The sequence below is a fragment of the Carassius auratus genome, chromosome 46 (genome assembly GCF_003368295.1).
Source record: "Carassius auratus strain Wakin chromosome 46, ASM336829v1, whole genome shotgun sequence".
Classification (NCBI taxonomy): domain Eukaryota; kingdom Metazoa; phylum Chordata; class Actinopteri; order Cypriniformes; family Cyprinidae; genus Carassius; species Carassius auratus.
Window position 1 is genome coordinate 18,697,036 of NC_039288.1, and position 22,337 is coordinate 18,719,372.

General features: G+C 35.2%; 1 protein-coding gene and 1 long non-coding RNA gene across 5 annotated transcripts; one reads left to right on the plus strand and one right to left on the minus strand.

Moving 5' to 3' along the window:
• Positions 1-2,600: 2,600 nt before the first annotated feature.
• Positions 2,601-5,173, minus strand: LOC113064472 (uncharacterized). Of its 4 annotated transcripts, none has more exons than XR_003278824.1 (5): positions 5,134-5,173; positions 4,960-5,043; positions 4,728-4,850; positions 4,421-4,478; positions 2,601-4,228 (listed from the first exon to the last, which is right to left on the minus strand). It is a non-coding gene; the product is annotated as an uncharacterized LOC113064472 (long non-coding RNA). The 4 variants fall into 4 exon arrangements; XR_003278825.1 differs by having other exon boundaries at positions 5,152-5,170; XR_003278823.1 differs by having other exon boundaries at positions 4,960-5,057; positions 5,134-5,150.
• A 6,009-nt stretch (positions 5,174-11,182) lies between these two features.
• LOC113064470 (golgin subfamily A member 6-like protein 1) lies at positions 11,183-20,540 on the plus strand. Its single transcript, XM_026235345.1, has 4 exons — positions 11,183-11,318; positions 16,140-16,442; positions 17,219-17,359; positions 17,849-20,540. Exons 1-4 carry the CDS (start codon positions 11,207-11,209, stop codon positions 17,917-17,919), a joined length of 627 nt encoding a protein of 208 aa, XP_026091130.1. The 5' UTR covers positions 11,183-11,206; the 3' UTR covers positions 17,920-20,540.
• The last annotated feature ends 1,797 nt before the right edge of the window (positions 20,541-22,337 follow it).

Consider the following 22,337-nt stretch of genomic DNA (forward strand, 5'->3'; position numbering starts at 1 on the left):
CAGCATGCTGTGTTTTCTAAAAAAAAACTAGCAAACCATACAGCAAGTCAAGGTTTTTGGGTTTTTCTTAGGTTGTGCTTCATATAGAACATTTAACCCTTTAACACATTGCTCTGAAATTAATTTCTGCCATCTAGTGGTTGAACGTGAAAATCAAGTCTTATTTCCATGTTCTTATCTTTGCTTATTTTATGACAGTGCTTGAAAATTTTTCATTGGTTGATTATATTCTATAGACCAGCAAGAACATCCAATACAATGCAAAGCTTATGAAAGTATAGCAAAAGTTTAATTATACTTTTATAAAATACATATTAGCTGGAACAGACTGCTGGAGATGTTACAAAACCACCGTATGCTCATTTTAAAATATAAACAATTAAGTATTATGCATCTTAGTTTTACACATTTCTGTGTGACAGACTAAAAGACACATGTATTGCACACTGCTGCAGTGCAAACCATCATCAACAATAAACAGAAGTATTGCAATAAAGTCTACCATGGGCAGAAAGAGTAAAACACAGACACTTGTTCAGGTTTAGACACTGACACTTACATGAGCTTTACACACAATCTTTCAGTAAGATTCATTCAATCTTTTGTTTCTAGCAGCTAAAAACAGTGATCATTATGCATTTGAACAAGACACTAAACCTAGTTTATGACAGCGTATAATCAGATGTGTTTCAGGTAAAAATAAAAAAGGTATTCCAGTCTCATTCTGAATCATTGACTGAACGTGATCTGAAGAGCGTTCTCTCGGTTGGATCAACTGCAGCTTTCTAAAAAGAAAACACACGTCAGGATTTATTTGATTTACACAGATTTATTCCTGTGTGTACAGTATGAGTTGGGATTTTCTCACCTCTTCTTTGAGTTTCTCCGTCGTTTCTGAATGACACGCAGGTCTTAATCGTTCTTGATCAAGAGAGACTGGAAGAAACAATGACAACAATCTTAGAGCCTGTATCTCGACTCTTATTATCATTAAACATGTGTGTGTGTGTGTGTGTGTGTGTGTGTGTGTGTGTGTGTGTGTGTGTGTGTGTGTGTGTGTGTGTGTGTGTTTTCTCACAGTTTGGTGGAAATTCTTTATTGCTGTCGGTCTTGTGCACTGTTAGATGTTCTCTGAATCCACAGGCATTTTCTTTCTTGCTCTGCATTTCTTTCTTTTCCGTGTCATTTTCTGCTGCCGTTTCTGCTGGTTTTCTTGTCATTTCTCAACTTTCAGAGGAGACTGAGTCCACAAGAGCTGCAGAAGATATTAAATATTATTAATTTGATGTAATTCTGACTGAACAAACAGAGTTATCAGATGTATACAGAAATATAGTCGAGTCCAAAAGTTTAAGACCACAGAGATGTTTGTGAACTTTTGTGTTTTTTATTAGTTTTATTTGTTAGTTATTAAACAATAACAACCGATAATGAAAAGCACCCCCCAAAAAAACTTTAAAAATATAAACATATAAAATAAGTACAATTTTGGAAAACATATTTACAGGTCACCATTTATAGCTTTAGATATAATTAAAGTGTATGCAAATGGGTCATTATTGATTATTTGAACTCCCATAAAGATTTAGATTTTCTTGTTTAATAAAGAAAAAAGAGGATCTTTAAAACATTCTCAAATCAAACCGAAAGAGTGACACAGACTTTAACTTTTCACTCAAATTCTGTAATATAATTTGTGATTTCTATATATTTTGTAACTTAAATCAGAACTGTGCAAAATGGTTATCTGTATCAGGAAACACAGTTCAGTTTCATATATTCGACAGCATTCACACTCACCTGTAAATCCACGTCTCATAACTTTTATGAGCTGACAGAGCTCTGTAGATATTTATTAGTTTTTTAGTATCCCTTTACTTCTGTTTGTTCATTTAAATCCACGGAGAAACGTCAAACCTGGTTTCCAGAAATCACCACAAAGTTCATCTGATTTAACCAGGAAATGTCAGGAAATATTTAGCACAGCTTCAGTGACGCACAAACAGACTGCAGATCATTCATGAACTGGTCCAACTGCTTTTCTTTCTGTTATATCAACCAGGTTTGCTTTGCTCAAAAGCATCGAAGCCTACATTGATCATATCTCCTTTGATTTCAGTGGTTCTTCTGTCAACTTAAGCTGATTTTAGGAAACACAGCTTTTGTAATTCAAAGATTCATTGTGTTGAAATGTGAACATCAGACTAAAGTAATTCACCTTGTGTGAGGTTAAGAGTAAAACCAGAACTGAACTGAAGATGAGGAGACAGTGGCACTTCAGGAGTTAAAGGACACAAACATGTTATATATTAAAGATAAATGCGTGTCCTTAATAAAATCAGAAATGTGTGAATTTATGATGCATTTATTTGAAGAAATAATCCACCATGGATATTAAACTAGAGCACTTTTTAAATGCCATGCTTCAGATTCTTGCGCTGTGTTTAGCAAAATCATCTACTGAAGTCTATTGCAGATACAGATATTCATGCACATGTATAACCAAACTCCCTTAATCTTTGGTATAATTAGGATTGCAAAGACTAAAATACCATAAAGAAATAACAGTTATGTACAGTAAATGAACACAACACACTGATGTTCCTCATTATTTATCGTTTGGATGCAAGAAAGTGTTTGCACATAAAACTTTACATCGTATCATTCTTTCATGCATCCAATTTGTAACCATTTCAAGTGCACACTTAATTAAAACATTTAAACTTAAAATAGATGCTATAAACATTGTCTAAATATTTTTATTAGTATTTTACCTACTGCAATACAACATAGTCACAATCTCTATTTTCTGATTGAAGATCTCTATTCAGGATTATTGCTACTGTAATGTTTTGCCTAAAGTTAGCACTGTGTCATCGCAAGTTAAATGAAGAGATTTTAATACATATGTTACACTCTTAAAATAAAGTTGTTGCTGTTTTGCATCGATTCCACATTTTGGAAACCTTTCAGGGAACAGATCCTAAAATAATCATTCATTTATTAGTGTGATCAAATGAACATTTCTCTACTATAAAGAAACTTTTGTGGTTCTACAGACGTCAAAGACTCTTGCACTGATGATAAATAATGATAACACATTTTCATAATAAGCTATTTATTTATAGCTGTCATCAGAATGTTTTATAGTAAAGACTCTTTCTGTGACGCATATTAAAAAAAATCAGGTTTACAATAAAGTGTAGAAATATAGTCTTACACTAGATGAGTTACAGACGATGTGTGTTTGTTATCAACAACAGCAGGAAAACGTTCTGCCTTTAGTCACATGACCTACAATTATTAATGAAGAGCATTTATCAGCCGTTTGATTCTTCATTATCAAGTTACACATCAATTCACAGTTCAGCAGATATAAAGTTATAAAGCTGAATCTACATACATTCACAGTATTATATCTGAAGATAGACAGCTTCAGCTTTGAGATGGGATCAATGAACATTCCTGGTGGACAAATAAAATAAAATAAAAAACTATAATAATATTTAAAAAAATAATTTAAAAATACAAGTAAACAGTCAATAATAAAATAATAAAAAATATAAAATTACAAGCAATGGCACAAAAATACAACTGGACAAACAGACAAATGAAAGAGAAACTGTTTAATGTTTAGCAGTAGTATTTAGATATGAAATACTATCAATAAAATATAGCTTAATTCTTATTAAAAGTTAAAGAAGTGAAGTCAAGAGCAGATTTAAGCAAAGCGATTTCATTTTCTTTAGTTTTTAATTAAATGCAGGTTTATAAAGCAGTTTTTTTCTCTCATGATAAAACCCAAAAGTGAATTCAGGTCAGTGATGTCTGAAATGGGCTCTGTGTGCAAACAGAAAACAGCAATACTGTAAAAATGCCAGGACATTATTCATAAAATCTAAAGACAATCCTAAAACACAATGCAATGAAGTGCAAAAATTTAAATACATCTGTAAAAAAATTCTCTCTACTTTCTGAAGAACACGTGGGATTTTCACACCAAGCTGCCAAAGAGATAAATCTCCCTCAAAACCTGGAGCTGAACTGAACATTGAACAACAGCTGGATGTTATTTGGAGTGAGACAGGGGTGTGAACCAAGCTCCTGATTGGATGGAGCCGGGCCTGTAAACAATTAACTCTTGCAGCTCCATTTGAAGAAACGTGAGAGATTCGTAGAGGTTTGTCTTGTTGGCGTTCAGATGATCTGCTGGAGATTGTTCAGGACCCTTTAAAAGAGAAAATAAAACCAGAGAGAGAGAGAGAGAGAGAGAGAGACATTGACATTTCACTGATCGCATCTGAGAAACATTTGAGCTACTGAAGATCAGCTGAACTCTTAGAAACATTAAAGAAACGCATCTTAAGATATTTCAAACTTCAGCTGAGTCTCGAGTCTGTCTCTGTAGTGAATCACTCACCTCGGCTTTGATTGAGACACATCCGAATGACTCTCAGGCTTTTCTGCATCATGAGAGACTGAAGATGCAAAATAATACTGCTTACAATTACCCTCATGTAGTTTTTATGTGCTGGATCAATTATTGCATGTTAGAAGAGGTGCATGAAGAGGATGATGACATAAAAAGTTAGCTGCTCTGTGTTTATAACTTCAAGTTAATGATACACACACACAAAAATCGCAAGCAACTAAAAAGTGAAGGATAATGCACTGTTTGGATTTCTGTTCAAGTCTTACTATATTCATCAGAGCTGTTAAATACTTACAGTCTGGTCTCAGACGACCCATACTGCTCGATTTAACAAGTTTCTCCTCATTTGCTGGTTTTGGTCCACTGGCTTGTGAATCTTCCTCCCTCTTCCTCTTCATCTCTCTCTTCTTCTTCGTTTCTGTGTTTTCGAGAACAAATAAACCGCGCGACATGAATGTATTGTTATCATCGGAGCAGGGCACAGTTTTACAAAGCGGTTAAATACAACACAACTTTAAAATAAGCACCTTATTATTCCCTTTAAGATTCCCAGCGATGAAATAAAGCACAGAAACCGTGAATCCAGAGTTGTTGTGATCAGTTGAATCTGCCTACAAAAGAAAAGCTTAAATAGGAGTTAACTTGGGACATCCCATAACGCGATGAAGAACGGAATCTCCATCTGTTTAGTAACAACATACCAATGTTTCGTTACGTACTGGGTCTACGTGTTCTCCAGCGCGTGCACTGTTCTGATGTGAGCAGTGTGCCAAAAAAGCTGAAAAGCATCCAGAGCATCACACAGTCCGGGTGTTATTATTTTGTGACCCGAAAACACGGAACACTTGGAAAGTTTCAAATATCTGCGTAGCTTCCATCTTTGAGGCTTGGCTGTTTTTTTAAATGATAATGAAAATCTACTAAATTGTGCAGAAATCGGTAAAATATGCTCAATGACAGAATCAAACAATGCAGTTTGCACTTTCACATCCAAAAACAAACAAACTGATTTTTAGTCTTAAAATGCATAATGCCGTGTTAATTAATGTACATTTTATGATCTGACATTTAAATGTGAAATCTGTAATTCAAATCCCAAACTGCACTAAAACTTAAGTCCTAAAAAAACTTACTGACACATACATACAAAAGAAGAAGTAATATTTAATTTTTTTATGCATGCATCTTTTTTTCACATATCTTGTAAATTATAGGCTACTAGCCATTAAAAGTATAGATCAGACTCGACGCTCAGACGGGTTGCCAGATTGAGGACACAGAGCAAAAACGATAGATTAATAAATTGATTTTCTCCGCATTGTAATACTTTTCTAGTCGTCGTGTAGCTTTTTAGATGGATGCTGAGGCTTTATAGTTCGAGTAGGATCTCTGATCTAGTTCGTTTCCTGGTTTCCCCGTCTGCAGCATGCTGTGTTTTCTGCAAACTGGCAACCCGTCCTGCAAGTCAAGTGCTTTTGTTTTTGTCAGTGTATCATCTTAATTTGTACCCCATATAGAACATTTTACATATTTGTGTACCCCGACTTATTATATAGCCCATCTCTGTCACTGGACTGAGTATAACAATTATTACAAACACTGACAAAAAAAATAAAAAACAGACTGACATCTAGTGGTTGAACATGAAATAACAGTTTGTTATCTTAATAATATTGTACCTGTATTTTTCATTGGTTGATTATATTCTATAGACCAGCAAGAACATCCAATACAATGCACAGCTTATGAAAGTATAGCAAAAGTTTAATTATACTTTTATAAAATATATATTAGCTGGAACACACTGCTGGAGAAGTAAATCAGGTGGGTTTTACAGTTACAAAACCACTGTATGCTCATGTTAAAATATAAACAATTAAATATCATGCATCTTAGTTTTACACATTTCTTTGTGACAGACTAAAAGAGACATTTATTGCACACTGCTGCAGTGTAAAACCAACATCAGCAATAAACAGAAGTATTGCAATAAAGTCTACCATGGGCAGAAAGAGTAAAACACAGACACTTGTTCAGGTTTAGACACTGACACTTACATGAGCTTTACACACAATCTTTCAGTAAGATTCATTCAATCTTTTGTTTCTAGCAGCTGAAAAACAGTGATCATTATGCATTTGAACAAGACACTAAACCTAGTTTATGACAGCGTATAATCAGATGTGTTTCAGGTAAAAATAAAAAAGGTATTCCAGTCTCATTCTGAATCATTGACTGAAGGTGATCTGAAGAGCGTTCTCTCGGTTGGATCAACTGCAGCTTTCTAAAAAGAAAACACACGTCAGGATTTATTTGGTGATTTACACAGATTTATTCCTGTGTGTACAGTATGAGTTGGGATTTTCTCACCTCTTCTTTGAGTTTCTCCGTCGTTTCTGAATGACGCGCAGGTCTTAATCGTTCTTGATCAAGAGAGACTGTCAGAAACAATGACAACAATCTCAGAGCCTGTATCTCGACTCTTATTATCATTAAACATGTGTGTGTGTGTGTGTGTGTGTGTGTGTGTGTGTGTGTGTGTGTGTGTGTGTGTGTGTGTGTGTGTGTGTGTGTGTGTGTGTGTGTGTGTGTGTGTGTGTGTGTGTTTTCTCACAGTTTGGTGGAAATTCTTTATTGCTGTCTGTCTTGTGCACTGTTAGATGTTCTCTGAATCCACAGACATTTTCTTTCTTGCTCTGCATTTCATTCTTTTCAGTCTCATTTTCTGCTGCCGTTTCTGCTGGTTTTCTTGTCATTTCTCAACTTTCAGAGGAGACTGAATCCACAAGAGCTGCAGAAGATATTAAATATTATTAATTTGATGTAATTCTGACTGAACAAACAGAGTTATCAGATGTATACAGAAATATAGTCGAGTCCAAAAGTTTAAGACCACAGAGATGTTTGTGAACTTTTGTGTTTTTTATTAGTTTTATTTGTTAGTCATTAAACAATAACAACCGATAATGAAAAGCACCCCAAAAAAACTTTAAAAATATAAACATATAAAATAAGTACAATTTTGAAAAACGTATTTACAGGTCACCATTTATTGCTTTAGATATAATTAAAGTGTATGCAAATGAGTCATTATTGATTATTTGAACTCCCATAAAGATTTAGATTTTCTTGTTTAATAAAGAAAAAAGAGGATCTTTAAAACATTCTCAAATCAAACCGAAAGAGTGACACAGACTTTAACTTTTCACTCAAATTCTGTAATATAATTTGTGATTTATATATATTTTGTAACTTAAATCAGAACTGTGCAAACTTGTTATCTGTATCAGGAAACACAGTTCAGTTTCATATATTCGACAGCATTCACACTCACCTGTAAATCCACGTCTCATAACTTGTATGAGCTGACAGAGCTCTGTAGATATTTAATAGTTTTTAGTATCCCTTTACTTCTATTTGTTCCTTTAAATCCACGGAGAAACGTCAAACCTGGTTTCCAGAAATCAACACAAAGATGATCTGGTTTAACCAGGAAATGTCAGGAAATATTTAGCACAGCTTCAGTGACGCACAAACAGACTGCAGATCATTCATGAACTGGTCCAACTGCTTTTCTTTCTTTTTATTTCTTTCTTATTTCAGTGGTTCTACTGTCAATTTAAGCTTACAATGCTTTTGGGAAAAATATCCTTTGTAATTCAAAGATTCATTGTGTTGAAATGGAAAATCACTGCTGAAATGTAAACCTTGTGTCACCTTGTGTGAGGTTAAGAGTAAAACCAGAACTGAACTGAAGATGAAGAGACAGTGGCACTTCAGGAGTTAAATGTCATATAATACAGTGTTTAAATGAAAGAAAATCTCCTGATTTTGATTGATTTCTCTTGGTCCACTGCTTGTCCCTCTTCTAACCATGTTATGTTTAAAGATACATGTATGTTAAGTTAAAACTAATAGTTTGACTGAATATATATATATATATATATATATATATATATATATATACCCTGTTCTTCTAAAAAGTTTTATCATTATCCACCACAAACCTTATTTCAAAAACTCATCATATTCAGGAAAAAAATAAATCTTGTTTTTACTAATTTTTCTTAAACAAGTATTTAATATGTAAAATGTAATATTAAAAGAAGGTTTTAATGAAGATTTCTAAAGAAACTTTCCATTATAAAGAGCATTTCGTTGCTTTAATTTAAAAAAATAAAATAAAATAAACAGGTTCTATATTTAAACGTTATTTTTTAAGAGCGTATGAATGTTAGAGGTTCTTCAGTGCTTGACTTACCCTGAGTCTAAACCCTGTCACTTATTCGTTTTTAGAAAGAAACTGTAATGCTGATATCTTAGCTAAAATCAATAATCTACACGAAAGAATAAAAACTCTAATCAATATTCATATATATTTATTAATTCATAAGTAAGTTGTTTGAGGATGTCTAGTGAGCTTTCATGACCCCTTGACTGCACATTAAACTAATACTTGACATGGTTCATATTAGTTCTTTAGTTCATGTTAATCAATTATTATGATCCATTTGATCTTCTTTCTGTTCTTGTGGTGGTCCTTTTATATTTACACCTGAAAGAAAACCGAACCCAGCTGAGTCAGCACTAATCAATCAAACATTTTAGTATATACAGTTATACAGAATAGTTATTAAGTACTTCATCTTGGAAACCAATGCAGTTTGACCAGGTCTGGGTTTGAAGGTTTCTCTCACTAGTGAGTAAATGGCATTGGAGGAGAAGAAATATATGAACTAACATGGCTAATTTTTGTCTAAAATATAAGTTACTCAATATTAAAATGCCCATGAGTTTTTTTTTTTGACATATAAGAGGTCATTGCACCATAATAAGATGCTGTACGTTTCAGAAATTAAAGGGAAAGTCCATGCACACAAGTCTTTTTCTTCCGTTGGGCACAAAAGAAGATATTTTGAAGAAGGTTGGAGAGCAATCATTTGATGGGAGCCACTGAATCACATTCTTGAGGGCGCGTGAATGATAACAGAATTTTCATTTTTGGGTGAATCAGCTCTTTAAAACTTTGCTAGTCCAAAAACAGATTTTATCGCCAAAATGACTAATTTTTGATTACTGCTTGCACAGACATAATTTTTCATCATCGCCTCTTAGACTCATCAACATTATAAAATGAAAAAAACAAATTCATGCCCCCTTTAATTTATTGTTTATTGAACTGTTCAGCATCACACAGTTTTGAATATCAGTCATGTGATCATCTGTGTCTCTGTGTTCGACTCTCACCTGAAAAGCTGTCAGGAAACAACAAGGACACCATTTGATCTTTGTCCACTGACCCCAGCTGTGAAAAAAAAACAGAGTTTTATATATCAAGTCTATTATTAGTTTCAAGAAAATCGTTTCATTTGTGGCCATTCCCAACTCTTAATGAAATAATTCTTCATAAACCTGATTTAACATTATTACTCAGAATCTGAACCATTACCCTCCAACTTCTGACTGGCCTGGAGGATCTTTGCAAGGCAAAGCAGGCTCAGGTCTCACATTAACATCACCTACCTGCAAGCTTCTGTAAAAAATGCAGATGATGCCTACTATTAGGCCTAGTAATAATTATAATAAAGCATAAATTAATATCAGAGGTCTGGAGCAATTCCCAATTATAGCAATAGCCTAGTAATGATAATAGGCCTACTGATGATGATGATGATAACAATAATAATAATAATAATAATAATAATAATAATAATAACAACAATAATAATAATAATAATAATAATAATAATAACAATAAAGCATGTAACCTCATATAATTATATAGCAAAAGCCTAGTAATGATTACAGGCCTACTGATGATAATAATAATACTAATAACAACAGCAAAGCATGTAATAATTATATATAAATAGCCTAGTAATGATAATAGGCCTACTGATGATAATAATAATAATAATTATAATAACAAAAATGTATGTAATGCATGTAACTTCATATAATTATAATAATAATAATAATAATGTGGGCCTAAAAATAATACCCTATCTATCTATCTATCTATCTATCTATCTATCTATCTATCTGGGGGGGGGCCCAACTGCAATGATCCAGCTTTGGGGGTGCCCAGCTTCCAAAAGGTTGAGAACCCCTGCCATAGATGATGGTGTCTCTCCAGTGCGCTGCTTTCAGAATAAACACGTCGTGAACCACATTGAAGACAAAGTTGAGCTCTGGCATGGAGCAGACCAGTTTGGCTTTCAGAAAGGACGTCCACTTCTTCTGCAGCGTGCGCTGACCGCCCAGATCGCCCTGTTACAGCGAGAGACCCCATCAGCTTCACAATATCAGCTCGTCTCATTTACACCAGGTGTGTGTTTCGACAGATCTGAAAAAAAAAAAAACATAGCTCCGTGCGATAAACCAAAAGCGGAAGTCATGCGGTTTCCACAGTATTCTATAAATGATTAATGACTTCCGTGATCTCATACACTTCGTCCAGATGTGAAGTTTTATTCAGTTAGCTCAACTGGAGTTTTGCTGATAGTCTATCCTGTCGCATCACGAAAAGCGCTTCTTTTTTTCTATTTTTTTTTTTTTTTTTTTTTTGATTCAGACTAAAATCAAGACTTTATGATGTCAGCTGACAGTGATTGTTTACCGGATAGTGCGATGATTTAACGGTGCTGTCATTAAGTTCCCGTTATCCGTAGATGAAAGGAAGCTCAAATCAGGATTTTCTCCCGCGAGACTCGCTTTTCTTGTCAAAAGCCCACGAGCTTCTCTGACGCGTCACGGATCAGCTGCGGGCGGCCAATGAGAAGCGAGCGCACGCGCTTGAAAAGCGTTTCCATCTGCTGCTCTCCGCAGAATCAAAACAAAGATCAGCAGCTCACAGGAACTTCTCATGTGCGACAGTCTTCATTAAGTAAGTTAACATTTCATGCATAATATGAGCTTTACCAATAGTTATAGAGCAAATCAGATAATCATGATTTGTGAAATCGTGTTTGACTGTTGTGTGTTTGTTTTGTCTTTTTATGTTTTAACATGTTTAACAGCCTGCAGTGCTGTTGACAGTGTGTGATAACCAGTGATGGAGTACTCGAGTCACTTTTCTTTGGACTCGAGTCCAACTCGAGACTCCATTCTCTGGACTCGTGACTCGACTTGGACTCGTGGACTGATGACTCGTACTTGGACTCGGACTCAAGGATATATAAAATCGGACTTGAACAGTCATTACGTTGTTTCTGACTAAAAATGTTATAAAAAAAATGTTTTGTGCCCAAGACTGGCCGGGATCTATTCTTTTCCCTCACAGACACTGCTACCGCTCGCTGTCTATGCTTGACAACACACTCACTGACGTCACTCACTTTACTTTTTTGCAAAGCGCTCAGGCACTTGCGGGAAAGGATGAAGCTGATTGGTTAGTTCTTGTCACATGACCTGCGGTGCGCTTGCGACATTCTGAAAAGTTGAGATGTTTTTAACTCAATGCGGTGCGGACGCGCCTGGATGCTTCCATTATGAGCGCGCATACGCTTCCATTATGAGCGTACATACCGCGCGCCTACAGTACATTGGAAATAACGTACTTGAGCGTGCAAAAGACGCGACATTTGAACGGCCCTAATACGTTGCATTCTGACCATGCGCTTGCCGTCACACACACACACACATTCACTTGAAAACATACAAACGCACTCACGCTAAATCACTCGGTCACTCACACACAAACGCTCTCTCTCTCTCTCTCTCTCTCTCTCTCTCTCTCTCTCTCTCTCTCACTCACACACACACACACACACACACACTCATTGTAATATGCACGTTTCTTTTTTTCGCCGAGTGTAATTCTGTAGTACAGTGTTAATAATAATAATAATAATAATACATTATATTTATAATGCACTTTTCATCAGAGATCTCAAAGTGCTACAGGGTTAAAACAAAAACAAAAAGATAAGCAGTTCTTTAATAATAATAATCTAAAAGGGACCAAAAGCTTTGCTAAAAAGAAATGTCTTGAGGCCTTTTTTAAAACAATCAGTAGATTGTGGAGCCCTCAAGGAGTCAGGGAGGCTATTCCACAGATATGGGGCAGCAGTACAAAAGGCCCTGTCTCCCATTGTCCTCAGTCTGGTTCTGGGTATGTGGAGGAGGTTTGAGTGAGTGGAACGGAGGGAACGGGTTGTGGTTTGTGGGTTGATAAGTTCTTTTAGGTAGGAGGGGGCATGTCCATGGATGCATGTCCATGGATGCATTGATGTGTGAGGAGTGAAACCTTGTACTCAATCCTGGTGGAGATGGGGAGCCAGTGGAGTGAGTGAAGAATGGGGGTAATGTGTTAAAGGATTAGTTCACACAAAAATGAAAATTTCCTAATCATTTACTCCTCCCAATGCCTTCCTTTTTTAAGGAAAACATTTCAGGATGTTTTCTTCATATAATGGACTTCAATGCCTACCAACTCAAGTTGGTTGCTATTGTTTCCTCAAAAAAAAAAAAAAAAAAATTCCAATATACGGGACTTGAGACTCGACTCGGACTCGAACTCTGGTAATGGTGACTCGACTTGGACTCGACTCGGACTCTTCTTTGGTGACTCGGACTTGGACTCGGACTCGAACACTGAGACTCGAGACTCAACTTGGACTCGACAGTTGGTGACTCGACTACAACACTGGTGATAACACACAGGTTTAACCAGTGGCGGTTCCACACGGAGGCCTAGGGAGCCCCGTGCCTCTGTAAACATGTCCCTGGCCACCCCTGTGGCCACCCCCGTGCTGAGAAAAAAAAGGAAAAAGTAATATGATTTTACACACGAGCGCCAAAAGCGGAACTAATGTGAAGCAACGTTCTACACGGGTAAATTAGTGCAGCAGCAGCATACCCAAGCACTTATGCTGTGTCTGAAATCGCTTACTCATGGAGTGAACAAATAAATAAGTGAACGGATTCGGACAGTGACGTATAGACTACACTGCGCGTGAGACTTGGAGCTGTTGCAAAAACATTACCATATGTCCTTTTATATTACATGTACCTAATTTTAGAAAATAATACTAATATGAATAATACCCAGAATTACTTTATGTTGCAGTTATACATACCTCCCATGTCAGCTTTGTGGTTTCATCGATGGTATATAATTTATTTATTTTATTTTTGTAATGCTTTTATGTTAATCATTAAATGCTATTAAAACAAGTACTGAGAACAAAAATAAACACACAAACACTTTCATAATTATGTATTTATTATTTTAAGTATCTTGACACTTGCTCAAGCAGCGTTTTGAGCTCAGATAAGATGGTTGTAGAGCGTCCTCAGGCGACCATTAATTTTACATCAGAATACACTACCTGTTATTAACGGAAAAATGTAAATTATCATCATTTTTGTAAGTTAACAACGATGCCACCTCAGTAATTAATCAAATATTAAACTGAGTTATTGCCTACATAACATATTTTTATATAAATAATGTAGAAAAAACGTTAAAACAGAAATAATCAAGATGTAAACTTCATCTCTCATTCTAACCAAGGGGCAAGGAAGTTGACCGGAAGTTGAAGTCGGGTGGGGGCTGCCATCTTTTAGCAGAACTTCACTTGCGTTAGCATTCCCATTGACTCCCATTCATTTTGGCGTCACTTTGACAGCGAATAACTTTACATCTGAGGCGTTTAAAGACTCTGTTTGTCCATCATTTATTTCTAAAGATACACGACAATGTATAAAGGGCTCCATTACCTTCTATGTTACATTATGGCCCCGTATAAACAGTTTTTGTAAAAAATAGGCTAACGATTGCGTCATAACCACTCGGCTCTCTGTCGCATTACCGTACAGACAGAAGGAGAAGCTCGCAGGCAATTAACTTAATATGGCGTTCTGGCGTTACATTTTAAAATACTATACACAATAATTAATCAAAATACTTACTCCTGCTCACTAACGACAAAGAACTCCCCGCTTAAGCTCGACGTCTCTGCAAGATTAACGATGGCAGTTTGCACGCACAGCCACTAGAAGATTTACATCTGGCAGACATCTGTCTATGACTATTTTGTGTATTTGTATTTTATGTATTTTACGAGTCTGTTTTTAAAAGACTCGCTTGTGCCTGTTAGATCACACACGTTTTAAAAGCCGTAAACTTTTAAAATCACTTTGTGAGCTCAGTTTTGAAGCGTTTCATATCATCATGGTTTTGCGCACTGAAAGGTTATTAAAAGCTTATTATATTTTTAGCCTGCACAATACATTTAAAATAAGCATAATTTAATTGTATATTATTTCTGTGTAGTGTAAGCATTATAAATATATACACTTCTGAATTCTTGACATTCATATATAAATATTAAATTGTGAAATGTATGATTGCCTGATTGAATTTTATAAGAGTACTAATAGTAATTTGTTTTTATTAACATGTTTAGATTGTGTAAAATTACTGTGTAGATTTTTTTCAAGAATTACTTTTTGTATTTTTTGCATTACATTTAAATAAAATATGTTGCCATTTTTAATGTGCCCCTCTGGTTAAACACTGGCCCCTCCTTGGCCCCCCTAGTAAAATTGTCTAGAGCCGCCACTGGGTTTAACATCCTGTGTTTGCTGCATGTGTTGCTGTATTTTTGCAATTTAGTGCACCTTAAAAAGAGGCAGTTTTTTTGCCTGAAATGTCAGTCACATAGTTGTCATAGATGTTGAGAGCAATTTCTATGGTGAATATACAGTATATGTATGTGTGTGTGTATATATATATATATATATATATATATATATATGTGTATGTGTATTCCAGAGGTGGGATAAAGTCACACATGTGCAAGTCACAAGTAAGTCTCAAGTCTTAACCTTCAAGTCTCAAGCAAGTCCAGGTCAATTTTTTGAGAATCAAGCAATTCAAGTCAAGACATTAAAACAATACATGCCTTGCTCAAGGGCACTTCAGTCATGAGTATTGAGGGTGGAAGAGAGAGCACGGTTCATTCACTCCCTCCACCTACAACTCCTACCACCACCGAGACTAAAACCGACGACCTTCGGGTAACTAGTCCAAGTCTCTAACCATTATAGGCCACAGCTGAGTGAGAGAAAGAGCGAGAGCGAGAGTTAGAGTGAGAGAGAGAGTGATTTGAGTGAGTGTGTTTTTTTGTGAGTGAATGGCACGTGTACAATTGTGCACTTGCAAGTTTGAGGGTTTTGTAGTTGTTTTTGAGTATGCATGGTTTGGTTTGCAACTGTATGATTTTTTTTTATATGATAAACTATCCATAGGCTTTTCAATCATATCACAGAATACCAATTATTAGACATTGTACTGTACACATGTTTACTAAGTGCTACTACCACAAAAAGCTGACATTTCCTTAAACAGTGAATAATCATTTACAATGCATTACACTTACAAAACAAAAATGTATTTGATAGTGCTTACAAACTGTATTTTAATGTCTTTAAATGGTTGTATTTATTCTGCTCAAAAATCCCGATGCATAATCATGCCATCATCTAATGAAATCAAGATAAACAAAATGGCTGTGCTGTGATTTTGGCTATATTTGCATGTAAAAAAAAAACTGTTTGAAATGACAGAATCTATTGTTTAACCTAAATATTTGAGAATATTTGTCAAGCAAGTCATGTGACTCGAGTTCCCCACCTCTGATATATACACTGAACAAAATTATAAACATAACACTTTTGTTTTGCCCCTATTTTTCATTAGCTCGTAAAGAGAAAGTGAGCACCTTGAAGAACATGTATTCATCCTTGACTGATGATTATGTTCATCATGAAAGTCAGATGAAGAGTGAAAATGAGAAGCTCAAAAGAGAACTGGAGCAACACAAACTCAAAGAAAGAGAGTGGGAACAAAAACTCAAGGAAGTGGAGGACAGATTAAGACTGGAGACAGATCTGAGGAGAAGAGAGAAGGAACTAGAGTCCAAAGAGAGAGGAACGACAAAGAAAGAGCAGGACATCCTGTTTTGTGGAGAAAATCATGTGCTACATCTAACTTCTCCTGTGGGTAAGTATTGTTCAAGTAAACCTGACACCAAAATTTTAATTCTACAGGTTAAGTCAGGTTCAGCGAGCTTTATTGTCAGCATCTGCGGGATACAGTAGCTACCAACCACAGAAAATATTTGAAAAATCATGTTTACTGCACTTGCAACAAAAGTTTACACAAGGACTTAAACGGCTGCTCAATCCTGTTCTTGGAGATCTACCGACATCCAGAGTTCAAATCCAACCCTCATGAAACACACCCATCTGTAATTATCAAGTGCTTTTGAGGATCTCAATGAGCTGCTTTGGTTGTGTTTGGTCATGGTTGGAGCCGAACATTGCAGTTAGATCACCAGGAAGAGGCCTGGGCATTTCAGTCTAAAACACTGGCCTAGTTTACTTTCATTACAAATGCCTTACTCTAACTGACATTGTTACAAATTTCATAGACAAATAGTTCACTGAAAAATGAAAATATGCTGGTTTAGGCCATTCAAGTTGTAGATGATGGTGGGGTGGTGTTGGCCCAGTGGATAAGACACATGCCTTTGGTGTGAGAGACCTGGGTTCTCGCACCCATTCACTGCAGAAGATCCAATGGTGAGCAAGTGATGTAATGAAGAATAAGCTTAGCTACGTCCTATTTTCATTTAACTGGAAATATTTTTATTATAACAGCAACAATGTCTCTGGCGAAACCTGAAATTAGTTTCTTTTATAAAGTGCACAATGGTTATAACTTGGTTATAGCCCATTGATAACTTAAAATTGCTGTCGCTTCTACTATATTCTTAGTGTCTGAAGAAAAGCAGAGATCTCTAGATGAAAGAAAAGGAGAGTGGAAGAGCAAAGATGAAGAAGATTCACATGACAGTGAATCACCTGAGTTTGGAAAACCTGTGAGACGCAACAGCAGCCAATTTGAGATCCCTAATAGTAAGAATTTATCTTGTTTTGACAGGGAACCTTTATTTATTCATTTTTTTAATGTTCACCATCTTTGCAGGTACATGCTAAAACTTAAAATACAAAATAAACAGAAAATTTATCATGAGATTCATCCAGGATGTTGGTCAGCATAGCAGTTTTACCAACCCTTACATTACTAACATCAGTTTAACTTGAGGACGTTATTAATTTTCAATGAGAACAACTGATCATACTGTAAGCATTGCAGCTCTACTGAAACGAACTCTAATTGATTAAACCTTTTATTTTCTTGTCTATCATATTCTTAAAAAGAAAAAAAAACTGGCTATGTGTTCTGTACTAGACTAACTGAGGCTTGTCATGGCACTTGTTTACTGTTGTGGTTCTCTTGTTGGTATGATTGCTTCTATTGTTCTCATTTGTAAGTTGCTTTGGATAAAAGCATCTGCTAAATGATTAAATGTAATATGTTTGCACACTTGTGTTTACTCCTAGTGACTGAAAGTGAAGATGAACACCTAAACACACTCCGAAATCACAGACGTCAATTGGAGGATTCAACATAATTTTACTCAACTTCATCAATATTCAGTAGACAACTCAAAATGTGGTTAAAGGTCAAATATCCAATCCATCTACAGTACATATGTGTGAAACACCTCACAGCCTTTAAAAACATGGAGATATAACACACAACAGTTTCAAGTTACTATGGATTCTGGGCAGCTGAGCAAGAAGTGATGTTAGAAAAGGAAAGCATGCTTAAAAAAATAACTTATAAATGAATAAAAATGCTTTATGTGAAAATAACCCTTACCGTACAGGATTTCAGAAAGTGCGCAGAGTCTTGCGTGCACACTTATGTGGATTTTAGTACACCAAGCTTAGCGTGTGTACCTAAAGGTTCCTAAGCATCACAGAGGTGCTGAACCGCACAGGAGAGGCAAGCTCAAACTTTACCTCTGGCGAGGGAAGCATCACATGAGGCAGCATATACAAGAATACTTCTGTAACTGCAACCTCCACTTCCCGCTGGATGCAACAGCACCCCTAAGCGGCCAGGAGACTCCTCAGGTGAACTGGCCATACATCCATGAAATTCCCTGCAGTGCTGTGCCAGGCGTGATGATCAAGGAGGCTCCCTCAGAAACGTGTGATCTCAGCCGCCTAATACTGGAACATGAAGCCGGATGGCTGGTGCTGGGGAGTGTTTAGTAAACCCTGTAACTGAGCACTGCAAAGGAAACTCAAAGTTTATTGGTATACACATAACCCCCAGCAATTTAATATACGTAAGTGTATATACAGAAAGGGTTACATACTCACTCACCCTCCTGCGCTTGAGCCCCGCTCAAGGGGCATCTCCTTTTAGTCCGGACTATCAGTAAGATGGTTGCTGTGAACATAGAACCAGCCAAAAACATTATAGGTCCAACATAGGAGACTGTTATGCGAGGGTTTTCCAACTAACCTTGCCTTCGTCTCCCTGAACTTCTTGATCACCATCTCCAAGGAAATACTGAAAAGTTCAGTAGGCAAAACCTGAGCATCGAAAAGAAAGAAAAGGTTTTGACCTATACTCAGGTCAGTCAATCAGTGATCAGTTGAAGGACTTCTTAATAGTAAATAATATTCTTATTCCTTTTCAATCAGGTTTTAGGAAAGGGTATAGCACCATCACAGCAGCCACAAAGGTAGTTGTTGATATTGTTAGTGCTATTGACTGTAAAGAATCTTGTGCAGCATTATTTATTGATCTTTCAAAAGCTTTTGATACGGTTGATCATGCTATTTTGTTAAAACGTCTGTCTAAAATCGGGATGTCTGATAATGCTATTGAATGGTTTAAAAACTAACTGTCTAGTAGATATCAGTGTGTCACTTGTGAAGGCATTATATCAGGGGAGGCAGAATTAATGGTTGGAGTCCCTCAAGGTTCCATATTAGGGCCTTTGTTGTTTACGAAATACATAAATGATATCTGTACAACTGTAGATGTAGCTGCACATCTCTATGCGGACGATACTATTATATACAGTACTGCTAGATCTCCGTATGAGGCATTAAATAAATTGCAGGATGCTTTTACAGTTTTACAAAAAAATCTACTTAAATTAAAATTGGTACTAAACTCTAAAAAGACCAAATTTATGTTATTTACTCATTCTAGGAATGTACAGGATTTGCCTCAAATTATTACTCTATATGACCAGAAAATTGAAAGAGTGTCATGTTATAATTATCTGGGTTTTTTATTAGATGAAAAGCTCACTTTTAATCCACATGTAAATTGGTAAAAAAGCTGAGAGTTAAATTAAGATTTTTTTTATGGAAATAAGGCTTGTTTTAATTTAAAGGCAAGAAAGGAACTTGTTGCTGCTACCTTTTTATCTTATAGACTATGGAGATGTTCTGTACATGCATGCAGCAAAGTCTGTTTTACGGTCATTGGATTCTGCTCTACGCTTTGTCACTAAAGCAGAGTATTTTACACATCATTGTAGTTTGTATAGTTTATCCGGTTGGCCTCCACTCTCAATCCATAGACAGTATCACTGGCTTATTTTTATTTATAAAGCAGTGTTAGGACTATTGCCTTCTTATTTATCAGTTTTCTATTTTGTAGAAAACAATAGATACAATCTTAGGTCTAATAATAGCATTCTTTTTTCTACACCTGCTGTAAAATCTGAATTTGGTAAAATCGCCTTCCGTTACAATGCTCCAACATGGAATGCTTTGCAGAAACAGTTGAAGATAAGCACTATTATCCCACTTAATGATTTTAAATAATATGTCACAGAAACCTTCAGCTATAAGTGTGATTGTATATAGACTGCTGTTCTGTTTTGATTCTTTTATGGAGCTTCATGTAGCTGTCATACTCCGTGTAGTAGGATGTCTTGGTTATTTTGTTATTGTGTTATTTTGTTTGTTGTTGTATCTGACTTTTATCTTTGTTATGTGTTGTGGTATGGTTTATTTGGTGTTGATATGTTATTGTGTAATTTGGTATGCTTTGTTTGTTTTAGATGGTTTTTTTTATTTTTTATTTGTATTTTCTTTTCTTTTCTTCTTTTTACATTTTAAGTGCTGCCTTCCTTGGCCAGGGACCATTTGAAAAAGAGACTATCGTCTCAATATGATTTCCCCTGGTTAAATAAAGGAATAAAAAATTTTAGACATATTTTACAGTCAATCAAAGCTAAACTGATTTTGCATATTATAGTCAATGATCAGCATTTTAACAGTCAGCTCAAATGCTATAGATCGTAAATCAATACTCTGATCAGAAATCATCCCTGAACACCAGCTCGAGTTCATGACACGAGAGCAATGTCGTGTTCCCAGGTCGTGTTCTTCCGTTTCCAGCTGACGAAACTTAAAAACAATAACATCAAAAATATAGCCGCAAGCTGCAATCATCTGGATCTGATCACACATATCTCATGCAGATGAATACAGGTGCATGATTGAAATGTGTGTGTGACACTGGATCTTATAGCTCTTTCTCTGTTTTCTGTTTGGAAGATCTCTATTCAGGATTACTGCTACTGTAATGTTTTGCCAATAGTTAGCACTGTGTTACATATGTTACACGCTTAAAATAAAGTTGTTGCTGTTTTGCATTGATTCCACATTTTGGAAACCTTTCAGGAAACACAGTTCCTAAAAGAATTGTTAAATTATTAGTGTGAAGAATAATTCATTATAATATAATTTTAGACTTTAATGCTGATATATCATCATATTTATCCTTACACAAGGGCAGTCAAATGTGAAACAAGAACATTAACAGTCTTCTTAAGTTATATGATGCTTTGCGTGAAGAAATAAATATCTGTAGAAAAACCTCAGATCAGTTAGCTAGAGATATTAATGTTTCATTCAGTGATTAAGATGACAATGAACTCAGATATCAAAGAAGTCAATGAGCTGCATGTGAACACACTTCAGACAAACACTGACTGATCGAGTCAAAAGCTGCTCATAGATACAGCTCTGCTTGATTTATATTTTATTATTTTTCATGAGGCTCGTTATTGTGCAAGCAGGTTCTAGGTTCTAACATTTCATTTTAAAATACATTACTGCTCAAAGGTTTTTTATCTTTAATGATTTTTAAAGCAGTCTCTTATGCTATTCAAGTGTGGATTTATTTAATCAAAAAATCTGAAAAAAAAACTGTAATATTGTGAAATATTATTACAATTTAAAATAATGATTTTATATTTTGCTATGCATTAAAATATAATTTATTTCTGTGATCAAAGCTGTATTTTCATCATCTTTACTCCATTTTTCAGTGATCTTCAGAAATCATTCTAATATGCTGATTCATTATTAATGTTGAAAACATTTGTGCTGCTTAAGATTTATTTTAAAACCCGTGATATTTTTTTCAAGATATTTTGATGATTAACAAGTTAAATTTCTTTCCTTTTTTTTCTGGCAGTTGAACAGAAAGGTGAATGAAAACATAAACTACATGAATTGTGGGGTATATTATTTTCATCTAAACTTTAAACTACTGTGTATAAAATCCAACAAATATGTTTTTATTTGTAGCACAGTTTATTTAAATCATTATATTTGTATGCATTAAAAGAGTTACAGCTGCCACACACACACACACACACACACACACACACACATATATATATATATATATATATATATATATACATGTTAGGTAAAATATGTTAGCCTGAATGCACTGTAAGTCGCTTTGGATAATTTAATTTAATTTAATTTAATTTAATTTATATATCATCAATGTAGGAAAAATAATAAAGGATGATAGAATATAAAATAATGTTTGTGTATATATATTTATATATTTGTATAGAAATATAAGTTAAAAACAAAACAGTAATATTTAGAATAGTACTGCAGTTTCATAAAATATAAAAAGTTATTATTAATCAGTTAATTTATAATACAAGATCAAATACATGGATGATTTATTATTTTAATAATGGTG

Excerpts from the sequence above, each read along its gene's own strand:
- LOC113064470 (XM_026235345.1), top strand. The coding sequence starts at position 11,207 with ATGAGAAGCGAGCGCACGCGCTTGAAAAGCGTTTCCATCTGCTGCTCT. Across the intron at positions 16,443-17,218 it reads ACATCTAACTTCTCCTGTGG|TGTCTGAAGAAAAGCAGAGA; the intron begins GTAAGTATTGTT and ends CTATATTCTTAG. Across the intron at positions 17,360-17,848 it reads CCAATTTGAGATCCCTAATA|TGACTGAAAGTGAAGATGAA; the intron begins GTAAGAATTTAT and ends GTTTACTCCTAG.